The 12,523-nt window shown below is 49.7% G+C and overlaps 1 protein-coding gene across 3 annotated transcripts in view; it reads right to left on the bottom strand.

Moving 5' to 3' along the window:
* Nucleotides 1-12,523, bottom strand: part of SLC23A1 (solute carrier family 23 member 1) — a 514,139-nt gene that overhangs the window by 155,402 nt on the left and 346,214 nt on the right. For all 3 annotated transcript variants that reach the window (XM_083181818.1, XM_083181819.1, XM_083181820.1), the window contains exon 10: nucleotides 2,962-3,091. In XM_083181818.1, the coding sequence (XP_083037944.1) occupies nucleotides 2,962-3,091 (130 nt within the window). The remainder of the gene's footprint in view (nucleotides 1-2,961; nucleotides 3,092-12,523) is intronic.

Raw genomic sequence — 12,523 nt, 5'->3', positions numbered from 1 at the left:
AAGACAGAAAAGAGTACAATATGAGCCAAATAGAAACAGTAGACGGGGCACGCAGGTGGCATGTTGGCTCTGGCTCCACCAAGCCAGTGCCTCACAAACCACTAACCTCACCGCATGAGACTAGGTGACAGTCCTCCCAGGGCCATCTTAACAGCATTATGAGCCCCTGGACAAAGAGGTGCAGTGGGGTCCCTACCTACACGACCACAATAATACCGCAGCCACAGTAACAAAAACTTGTAGATGTGCAGAACTGCAGCCATGAAATACTTCATATAAATTTTAATGGCAACGTGCAACCTTTCAATAGAACCGTATGACGATACAAGTGTATTGAAAAAAAAGTTGTACTTTATTAAATTTTATATAAAGTATTTGCTGGACTGCTACACTTCTCCAAGTTTCTATAGATATATGTATATGTATTACCATATGCTGCACTACATCCCACTATACCCCGCACTACACTCCCCTATACAGTACCTTCAAACTACATCACTACACTACATCCCCCTATACCCCACACTACATCACTACACTAAATCCCCCTATACCCCACACTACATACCACCTATACCTGCAAACTACATCACTACACTACATCCCCCTATACCCCACACTACATCACTACACTACTTCCCCCTATACCCCACACTACTTCCCCCTATACCCTACACTACATCCCTCTGAACCCCATAAACACACTGTGACCCATATATATGCACAGTGCCCCAATACACTTGAACTGTGCCCCAATTAACACACACTGTTACCCTATTTACATGCCCTGTGCCCCAATACACACACACACACACACACACTATGACCACATACATATGCACTGTGCCCCAATACACATACACTGTGCCCTCATTCATACTTTAAACACATTTTGCTCCCACACACACTGTCCCCCCCCAATTACATGAAATGTGCCCCCAATACATACATTTACTGTACACACAATGTGTACATAGCTGGAGTCACCACTCACCCATGTCAGTAAACACTGCTCCCCACTGCGGCACTGCTGTCTTTGCCTTCTCCTATGTCTGCTGCTGCCTAGCCCTGGAGCTCCCCTGCGGCTGGGATCATAAAGCATGCTCCCATCCACGGCTCCGGCCAGAGAAGGGTCTTGCAGTCACCATGGTCTAGCTCTAGGCGCCGTCAGGAGCAGGATCTTGGCCTTGGCAGGTGCAACCCCCGGCAGAAGCATGACAAGATCCGGTCGTTCCGCCTGTGGTGCGGCGGCCACATGACCTCGTCCCCTTCCCTCCCACTAATGCTCTGCTGGGCAGGAGTCGGCAGCAGCCCCACAGTGTAGGTGGCTGCGCTTGGGCCCTGAATGACAGGGGCTGATGAATGGGTACACGTACAGGCTGTGATGGGGGGTCCGCGTCCGCGCGGCATTCACACTGCGGCAGCATCATTATAGAAGTTGATTGTCAGACAGTGCGCTGGGCGCCCCCGCTGCTGCCTGCTCCCCCAAGCGGCAGCGGGGGCTGCCTTACACTAGCTATGCCACTGCTAACGTGGTCCATAACCCTCCCTACCCCTGCAGCCTAATCCTTACCTTTGTGTCCTGCACCCTAACCCACCCTACATATACACACACTAAGCACTTACTTTTACATTAGAAACACTCACAATCTTACTCTCTAGGTGGCCTTAGAATGGCAGCAGCTTCTCTTCTCCCTCTTGGACAGGCTCAGCCCAGCCTGAGTAATGTGTAGCCCCACCCCCTGACCAGATTTGACCACCAATAATTATTCAAAACTAACTGTCAACTTTCTACAGAAAATCACTATATTGAAACTAACATTAAGGTGATTATGTTTGCTGATTTACAATACTCCAGAGACCATTTAGAAGGAACCTCACTATCAAATTCAGTAGATACAGTAACTACACAATCTGATTTGTTTTATTTTTGCCTAAAATATTTTTGCTCTATTGCACGGTCATAAATTAATAAACTTATTTAAGCTTGATTAGACACCACATCAACCTACCAGATACTGAGTTGGAGTTGATTACAAAAGCTGTACACTGGCCCTTATTCAGATCTGATTGTAGTACATATTTGTTCTCAAAATGGGCAAAACCATGTGCGCAGTGCAGGTGGAGCAGATGTAACATGTATAGAGAGTTAGATTTGTGTGAGTTATTTTGTTTCTGTGCAGGGTAAATACTGGCTGCATTATTTTTACACTGCAATTTAGATTTCAGTTTCAACATACCCCACCCAAATTTAACTCTCTGCACATGTTACATCTGCCCCACCGGCAGTGCACATGGTTTTTCCCATTTTGAGAACAAATTTGTACTGTGAGCAGATCAGAGTAAGGGCCACTGGCCCTTATTCAGATCTGATTGCAGTACAAATTTGTTCTCAAAATGGGCAAAACCATGTGCACTGCAGGAGGGGTAGATGTAACATGTATAGAGAGAGTTAGATTTGTGTGAGTTATTTTGTTTCTGTGTAGGGTAAATACTGGCTGCATTATTTTTACACTGCAATTTCTCTGCCCATTTTACATCTGCCCCACCTGCAGTGCACATGGTTTTGCCCATTTCGAGAACAAATTTGTACTGCGATCAGATCTGAATAAGGGCCACTGTCTGTTGTTTTTTATGTTAAATGTTGTGTATGTCAATTTTACTAAATCATAATAAAATATTTTATATGTTAATTTTGTATAATGTAAGACATGCCCCAACAAAGAGAGTTACTGTTGAGGAATAATTCAGATTCCATAAGTTTTAGCTATTGGTCATGGGTTCAAAGTACATGCAAATATACTAAATATACTATATTAAATCATTTTTATCACCACTTGACAGAGGCTTTAGAAAGTCTACAACCTGGAGTTTGCCAAGTAATAGTCAGACGTAGCTATCAAATGGTTTGGGATCATTGCACTTACCAAATAGTATTGCTAATTATAAAGATTTTCTTACCAAACAGTGTACAAAACATTCCACCAAGTATGGGATCTGGAATAGAGGCAAACAGAGCAGTAAATTTTCCGATTGTTCCTAATATAAGCATGATTCCAGCACCATATTGCACAACTCTTCTACTGCCAACCTGGATAATAAAAGAATGAAGCAATATAAATAATGTTATTACTGTATGTAGTGTATAGCAAATTCTCATAACTTTATTAAAAAGTAGATTTAAAAAATACCTAAAATGTTGGAATTTAGCTAAACATACCAACTGTTTTACTTGATCACACTTTAATATAATTAAATCACTTCTCAACCATCCATAAGCCAACCTACAGTTGCACACTCTTTCAGTGGGTAAGACCTTGCTTCCTACAAGGACAACGTTGACAAGATCCAAGGAGAAATGGTACACACTAAATTTTGGTCGACACATGGAAAATGGTCGACATGGCTTAGGTTGGCGGGTCAAAAGGTCAACACAAGCAATAGGGCAAAATTAGTTTTTCACTTTTTATTCCAGAATAGATGATTTTTTTCATACTTAACTATCCACGTGGACATAGAGTGAGAATATAATAGTGTGCCCAGTGTAGCAAGGAACTGTGCCGAAACATGGTGAACCAAGCGAGCCAAGCAAGGGGGATCGGCACTTATACTGATTCCATGTCAATGTCATTTGAAATGTGAGAAACTCATGTTGACCTTTTTCCTGTTGACGTATTGCTTGTTTTGACCTTTTGACCCTGCTGCAGGACCATAAGAGTCAGCTGTAAACAGAAGCAGCCGCTGTCAGTGAAAACTGGCCCAGGACTCTCCTATGGCTAGCTCTCTCCAGTAGTCAGCCGCTGCTGTTTACAGCATGTGTGTACAGCTGCAGCAGACTCACTCCAGTGGAGGGACACCTTGGAGAGCAAACAGCTGTCTGACTCTACTGTGTCCTGACAGCTCTTTTATAGTTGCAAGACAAAAGGGAAATGGGGGGGGGGGGGGGGTAGGGATAGGTTCTAGGGCACTGGACAGTCTGACCTCAGTGAGAAAAAGGCTAACTCCAAACAACAGATGTATATTTAGTATGGTTGAGGAGGTGCTCCCTGTGAGTAGGGTAAGTACAAATGGAAAGAAATATGTCCAAGAGAGGACATATAGAAGTCTCCCTGTGTGGGGCACAAGCCTTTGATTTAAAATTTAACTTTTAATAGGTATGTGTTAGGAAATCCCTCAAATAAGTGAGGAATATATTACAATAAACATAGCACATGCAGCTGGACAAACTTGACGATAACAACAATTATTTACAATTGGTAAGAAAGCAGTGAAATATTAGGGCTTTCTAAATTTATAGTATCCCAGGATATCTGGATGTAATTTTTAATTTATATACAATGTTGTATGTTATCCTGGTGTCGATACAATTCTAACAGTCTGAAATCAAAGAGAGGGGTGTTGGTGTCAGAGTGGGCTCATGCAATGGGGGACACATCACTGATAATTGCTACAATAGCCATATCCCTTCAATACATGAGCAAGACACACTAGATTAAAGGTGGTTGTCTGAGTCTTAATCTTTTGTAATAATTTCTTTTAACAGCAAACAGAAATATCATGTAAAAAGTGTGTGGCAGACACTGTGAGAAACTGTTAAACAATGTAGCAGAAAGTGTCTGTAGTTTGAGCAAGGTCTATGACCTCTCTAGATAAAACTCTGTAGAGGTAAGGACAGTGGTAGGTTTGCAGATACTTGAGTTGTATGTACACTCTGGGTGGCTGCTGCCTACGCATGTAACCAATGGTTTAGTGAATGCGTAGTTGAGCGGACTCAGGGTGTGTCACAAGTATGGTAATTGTGTGAAAGATGGGTTTCTGCTGTTGCCGCAGGTAACTCCCCTCACCCTGATGTCAAAGACAGAGCAGAGTCAGAGGGTGGAACTGGCGGGAATGAGAGAACCTCTGAATAGGGGGGAGTGGAGGAGGATATAGTAAAGTTGGTTCACTGTGTCCCTTCGTGAAATGCTGCTGTCCCCTGTGTACAAGTGGAGATATCCCTTTGTAGTGGACAGGGGATGAGATATTTTACTTAGGCAGTGTAGCCAATGAATATACAATAGTGGCTCCAATGGTGGTTATCAGTGCCCTTTAGTGTCAATCCTGTTGTCTAACTGACATTGCAGGAGAAGCACATTAATGGCACTATGGGGGTTATTCTAGTTCATTCTTTCTGACAAAATCCTTCTTAGATGGACAAAACCATGTGCACTGCGGGTGGGGCAGATGTAACTTGTGCAGAGAGAATTAGATTTGGGTGGGGTTTTCCTTCAAAGTGAGATCTATATTGCAGTGTAAAATAAAGCAGTCAGTATTTTCCCTGCACAGAAACAAAATAATTCACCCAAATCTAATTCTATCTGCACATGTTACATCTGCCCCCCTGTAGCGCACATGGTTTTGTCCATCTAAGAAGGATTTTGTCAGAAAGAATGAACTAGAATAAACCCCTATGAGACAACACCCAATTAGGAGGGCAAGTAGGGTTAATGGTAGAGAAAGATTATATAGAACAGGTGTAAAGACAAAAAAATTGTTATTTGTCTAAGGCAGTGATAGAATCCTAGTGTAAATTAGCACTGGCAAGTGCTATGGATATTGAGCAAATTGATTAGATAGAGTAGGTGCTAACGAGTGCTGCAGTTACTCTAGCAAAATCTGGTGTGACCCAGATGCACACCACTCCCACTGGCAGGTGCTGTAGTTTTTGAGCAATAAACTCCCCATCAGGTATCCCCCAGGCCTTTCAACTCACCATAACCTTAACCTAAACCTTAACAAATAAACTTATCTAATAAAAAAGACACAGACACAAGTGCTGGCGTTTCAAAATGAATGTCAAATTTATTTGACAATTAAGCTAAACTATATATAATGGTGGCGGCACCAAAGAACGGTCACTATAGGAAAGTGGGGTTAAAGAGGTTTACCATACACACCATCGCTGGTGATCACTCTCCCCGGTCATCCACTTGTGCTAGTGGTGACCACCCCCCGGGCGGAAGCATGGCCGATGACCATAGATGTCAGGGGAGAGCGACACCCCACTATCTACACACACACACACACCTCAAGATCTTACAAGGATGACCGTTCTTTACCGCCGCCTAAGAGAGAAGAAATAGGGAAGGGTGGGTGGGGCTTTTCCGGACAGAGGAAGAACTCCTGCTAGCATATGCCTTTTCTTCCTTGTCTATACTCCTCCCACTGCTCTGATAGGCCTTGTGCCCATCCTATTTACATGTCAGCTGACCTTCCAGTGTAACCTGGGGAACCCATCAGGGGTTTATGCTCTCTCATTGCTTATTCAGCATTCGTGGTTCTTAAACTCCCCATCAGGTATCCTCCAGGTCTACACCTTTCAACTCACCATAACCTTAACCTAAACCTTAACAAATAAACTTAACCTTAACCTAAACCTTAACAAATAAACTTATCTAATAAAAAAGACACAGACACAAGTGCTGGCGTTTCAAAATGAATGTCAAATTTATTTGACAATTAAACTAAACTATATATAATGGTGGCGGCACCAAAGAACAGTCACTATAGGAAAGTGGGGTTAAAGAGGTTTACCATACACACCATCGCTGGTGATCACTCTCCCCGGTCATCCACTCGTGCTAGTGGTGACCACCCCCCGGGCGGAAGCATGGCCGATGACCATAGATGTCAGAGGAGAGCGACACCCCACTATCTACACACACACCTCAAGATCTTACAAGGATGACCGTTCTTTACCGCCAAAGCTAGGCCCTAAGCCGCAGCACCGCCACCAACTAGGAAAAACGCTCAGCACTGTATCTATCCAGCTAAAAACATCACCCAAAAACAAAGCCACGCCCTCCGGGCTCAGATGAACACCATCGCTTCTATACAGCGCACTCCGCTGAAAGCTGATGGCGTCATGGCGAATAACACCCCCGCCATTGGTCAGCAGGTACTTCTCAACTGCAGCGTTCACCTTCTTCCGTGAACGCTCCAGGCAGGGGCAGGACACTGCATTTCTCCACACAATCCTCGATATAATGGAGGACCACACCAACTTACACGTTGGCAAACACTGCGAAACAAAATAGAGGTCCCGTACAATCACAGAGCGTAGCTCATGAGCGTATCCCCGCCCTAAGTCATTGCCACCCAGGTGGAATATGATGATTCTCGGGACCCCAAAATTTTGCAGGGCTCGAATCAGCCCAGCCTGCAGTCCTTTCCATAGCATACCTCTCTCACCCAGCCACCTAACCTCCCCAGCCTGAAGGAACACACATACATCAGAGGCGATGGCCGCCCTAGAAGCCCAAAAGACAAAGGAATGTCCCATCATCCATACGGACTTAACGTCCTGTCGACCTGAAATATGTATAGAGAGGTTAGAAAGCTGTCGACAAACTGGCACACCGCACACACACCACACTTGTTAGGAGAGAGGAATGAAAAAACCGTGTCCGACCAGCTCTTGAGGCACAAAACACACCGTCTGGAGTAAACTAACAAGTACGCCATGCCAGATTGTAGTTTAGCCAAATTGTGCCCCCAGACGGATGTGAAAAAACACCTCAAGGCCCCCACTGGAAGTTGGCGAGCGCTTATGCGTCCAGTCGACCATGGTGAAAAGTTACAGATAAAGCAGGCCGAATGTACCTTCGGAATGCTGCCGAGCGCCATCGACCCAGAGACTGAATCTCTGCGTCGGAGCGGCCCTCCGCAGCCGCCGAGGTAGCAGCCCCAATCCTAAAGGAATGAGACCCAAATTCCTTTGGATCGAGGCCCGTGGCCTCCAGCGCCCGCCCCAAGAAGTGACAAAATTGGTATTTGGTGAGCGGAGACCCATCCTCATGCATCAGCCATGCGCCGGGTAGGTCCGGGCGCACCTGAGCGAAGGCAGAGACCAACGTCACAGGGCACGCCCTTTCCACCGTGCACGGGAGCAAGGACAGCCACCGACCCCTCCCAGCCTGGTCCGTCTTAGAACGTCGCAGGTGACATAGCACCGAGTCAGATTGGACCAACAGATCGTCCACGGCCAGAGGTGAGGGCGTCCGTTTCAACGAGGCCACCAACTCCCCAATCCTGAAGGCCCCATGATAGGCCATCACGTACGCCGTGCGGAACAAAAGGACCTCATAATAAGGCCAGCAAATGTCCCCCAGGGCGTCCAGTAGTGCTGGAAGCAACGACATATCAATAGGGCACCTGCAGTCCGGGAGAGCAGGCGTAGCCCTTCGCCAACCCCGCAACGCCCTGGACACCAAAAATGACCGGGACGGGTCCGCCCTACCTTGCAGCGAGGAGAAAAATGACACCCCTGCCAAAGTCCTGCGCACGGAGGCGACAGAGCGACCAGCGGAGTATAAACTCCAAACAAAGGCCACCACGGCTGCTTCAGGTGTCTTACCTGCTTGTGAGGTGGACACTCGGAACTGCTCCCACTCCTGCCATCCCGCCTGATAGCAATGGAGCGTCCGTGGTGCGATAGCCCGCATGGCTAGCCCCTCCATTCCGGCCTGATCATCTGCCAAATATAAGAGGGGCACCGTTCACCAACAAGGGATGCATCAGGAGCCAGGGCCCGGAACTTATCCCAGTCGGCCCTGGACAATGCGTCTGCCACGGAGTTCTCTACTCCGGGAACATGTTGTGCCACAAACTGTATGTTGAACAGAAGACATCTCAGCACCAGGCGCGCAAGCAGGCGGACTACAGGCATGGAAGCTGAACCCTGCCTGTTAATCGAGTGCACAACTCCCAAGTTGTCGCACCAGAATATGATGCTGGAGTCGCGAAGCCTGTCCGCCCATAATTCCAGCGCCACTATGATGGGAAACAGCTCCAGCAGCAATAGGTTTTTTGTGAGTCCCTCTGTCACCCAGTCCACGGGCCATGGCACGGCGCACCATGAGCCGTGGAGGAAGGCTCCGAATCCCACCCCGCCCGCTGCATCGGTATATAATTGCAACTGCGCATTGGTGCGGGGGTTCACAGGCCAAATAAGGACTCCGTTGAACTGTTCCAGGAAGGAAAGCCAAATACGTAAGTCCCTTTTAATCTCTGCGGAAAGGCGTACATAATGGAGGGGGTGTCTGACGCCTGACATGGACCTCTCTAACTTCCTGCAAAAAACTCTACCCATGGGTATGACCCTGCAAGCAAAATGCAGGAGCCCGAGGAGTGACTGGAGCTGGCGCAACTGTAGTTTTCCCGTGGCCAATGCTAGGCTGACGGCTCCCCGTAGCCGAGACAGCTTGTCAAGGGGGAGGTGGCAGCAGGCCGTCACCGTATCGATTTTGATCCCCAAGAAGGACAGGCACGATATTGGCCCTTCCGTCTTGTCCGCCGCTATGGGGACCCCAAAATCCTGGAAAAGATCCTGCAAGTATGTCAGCAGGAACTTGCACCGCTGGGAACCAGCAGGGCCCACGCACAAGAAGTCATCTAAGTAGTGGGCCACACCAGCCTCGCCAGAACCCGACACTACGCACCAATGCAAGAAACTGCTAAAGTGCTCGAAATAGGTGCAAGAAATCGAGCAGCCCATAGGCAAGCACCTGTCCACGTAAAAACCCATGGGGAGGCGAAAGCCCATGAACCGGAAGGATTCCGGGTGCAGTGGGAGAAGGCGAAAGGCGGACTCGATGTCCACCTTGGCCAACAAAGCAACATGTCTGTGGCCGCACACTATATCTAGCACCTGTTCAAAAGACTGATACCGCACGCGGCACAAGTCCTCGGGTATGGACTTATTAACTGAGCTGCTCGGGGGATGCGACAAGTGTTGGATAAGCCTAAACTTACCGCTAGCCTTCTTGGGGACCACCCCCACTGGGGAGAGAACCAAGTTCTCAATAGGGGGTGACGGGAAAGGACCCACCATCCTACCCAGGCTCACCTCCTTGGCCACTTTCTCTAAGACAATCCCGGGCATCTGTATCACGGATTTTAAATTACGGGGGGCATGGGCTACTACTTCCCCCTGTACTGGTAGGCGGAAGCCCAGGCGGAAGCCTGTCTCTAAAAATTTGAACTCCTCCCTACGCGGGTACCGTCCAAGCCAGCTGGCCAAGCGGTCGACCCGCACAGGAGATGGGGCCTTACTGAGGTGCGCCCCCGGCTGCTGCAGCCTGGGAGGCACCCCCTTGCTTTCCCTTCCTGCAATCTTTAAAGGGGTGATTACCCCAGCATTTTGAGCAGGCATGCTTGAACTTGCATGAAGCCCCAAGGGCGCAACATGCTCCATTGAAGGCGAAGCAATGCCCCGCGGGGGTTCCCCCCGCCCTCCCGCGAAAGGGGTGCTGGTTTTTGCGAGGGGCAGGGGTGGAGGCTGGCGTGGTTGCCGGAGCAGCTGCTGGCTTCGGCCCCATCCAGATCTCCACGTCCTTACACCCAAAAGCCATAATGGCCAAACCTGACTGCTTGCGCCGAAAGTTCTCGTCATAGGAGCGCCAGGAGGAGTCAGCTTCCGAAAGGAACATTTCATGAATCATGTGCATGTAGCGCACCATGCTCATGTGTTCCTGCTGTCTTGTTTCTAAGTAACAAGCTGCGAACATAAACATGCCCGCCTGCCACCGGTGATAGGTGCAGTAGGCTTCCTCCCCAATACCCCCTCGCCTCTTCACTGCGTGATATTCTTTTTCAGCCTGCGCCGTCATAGCGAAGAAGCTGACGTACTTCCCGTCCCTAATGCGTTCCTGAACGCTGCACCTGAGTCCCCTGAGCACGGCCGTGTTTCGCACTGGACTACCTTCCCCCTAGGGAACAACGGGGACCCCGAGCTACCGCTGGAACTGGAGTGCCGACGGCACCTGTGCCTGCGCCGCCTGCGGGATTTTCGGCCTCCCTCTTCCTCCGACATTCCTGAGTCGGACTCGCTAGAGGAAGAGGAGGTATGCGAAGCCCTACGCCTGCGCCGCTTGCGTTTAGCAGCAGACCCACCTGAAGTACCTTCCACTGGTACGAGGCTCATCTGAGAGGACTCCTCCACCAAACCCACCGGAGGGATTCCGGAAGCGACGATATCCCTCACACTGAGAGGGGCCGTAGTCCTTGTAGCCGCGGCCGGGCCAGCCCTACCTGAGTGGGCTGGGGTAAGAATCTCTGGGGGGGCAGAAGGGGCCGGACCACCGTCCGGAGACACCCCCCCCCGGGAGCCGGTGCCTGTCTCATAAAGTTGGACAGCAGGGATAGGAACTGCTGCACCCCCCCATCTGCAGCCACAGGTGGCGGAGGGGTTGCTGCGGGTGCTGCCGCAGGAGGAGCAGGGGCCTGAGCATTGCGCTGTGGGACTAGCCTGGCTCTTCTAAGCAGTTGTTGCCTAGCCAGGTGCAATGGCGACCTCATACCCGTGGCCCTTATTCCCCTAGGTGTTTCAGGGACCCCAGCAGGGGCTAGTGGCACCATATAGGCCCTAGTCGGCCCTTGACCCCCACCCATGGCCCGTCCCTGGACCCTACCCGGTCTAGCAGTGGTGGGAAGGGGAGCTCCGGAGGGGAGACCCCTTTGGGGCAGTCTGGATGCCAGGATGGGAATGGATGATGGGCGCAGGAGCAACTGGGCCCTTCCTGCATCATGGGGATGTGAAGGGGTGGGCTGCACAGCCAGTAACAACCCGCCTCTGGCGCTGGACCGGGCGGAAGGCCGCGATCCAGGCCCAGCGGCGTTCATGGCGCGCGCATCGGGTGTGCGGGGGCCTAGCCCTCTCCCGCGAGTGTTTGTGGCACGGGCTCTACCCCTGCCCGACCCCCCCCCCCCCGGCAGCCGCGAATATTGCCGTGCCCGCCGCGGCCTCCTCTCGCAGTACGCGAGGTCCGGCGCCGGGCAGCGTCATCAGCCGGCGCCGCGACCATCGCGTCAGGCTGTGCGGACAGCTCGGGCCCCGCCGCGATCCCCTCCGGTCCCCACTGGAACCACCAGGGACCATGGCGCTAAGCCCTGCGGCCTCCCCAGCCGCCTCAGCAGAATCAGTAAGGCGGGCGGGCAACCCTACGCGGCCTGGAGCCCATAGTGATAGCTAGCTAGATAGAGGGGACAGATCTATAAGACAGAAAGAAAGAGTAGAATTGAAAGAGTCGTTTAGCACAGATTAACAGTATTTTTTGCTGCAGAGCAGCTCTTGCCTGGTCCTGCAGCAGCTTTTCCGGACAGAGGAAGAACTCCTGCTAGCATATGCCTTTTCTTCCCTGTCTATACTCCTCCCACTGCTCTGATAGGCCTTGTGCCCATCCTATTTACATGTCAGCTGACCTTCCAGTGTAACCTGGGGAACCCATCAGGGGTTTATGCTCTCTCATTGCTTATTCAGCATTCGTGGTTCTTTAACACTGGTGAGTACTGTGGTGGTTCTAGTAGATTAATACTATCTCGGTGCCACTGATTGGAACAGATAAATACTAATCAGTGCTACAGGTATTAGACAGTTATCACAGTATAAAATTAACCCTGAAGGTGCCACTTATGGTAGAAAAATACCACTGACAAATGCTGCCGTTCTTAAACAATTCGTACTGACAAGTGCAGAAAATGCTAG

Source organism: Crinia signifera, chromosome 4, assembly GCF_055691185.1.
Source record: "Crinia signifera chromosome 4, ASM5569118v1, whole genome shotgun sequence".
Taxonomy (NCBI): Eukaryota; Metazoa; Chordata; class Amphibia; order Anura; family Myobatrachidae; genus Crinia; species Crinia signifera.
The sequence above is the reverse complement of the archived record's forward strand: the minus strand, read 5'-3'. Positions and strand labels throughout refer to the sequence as shown.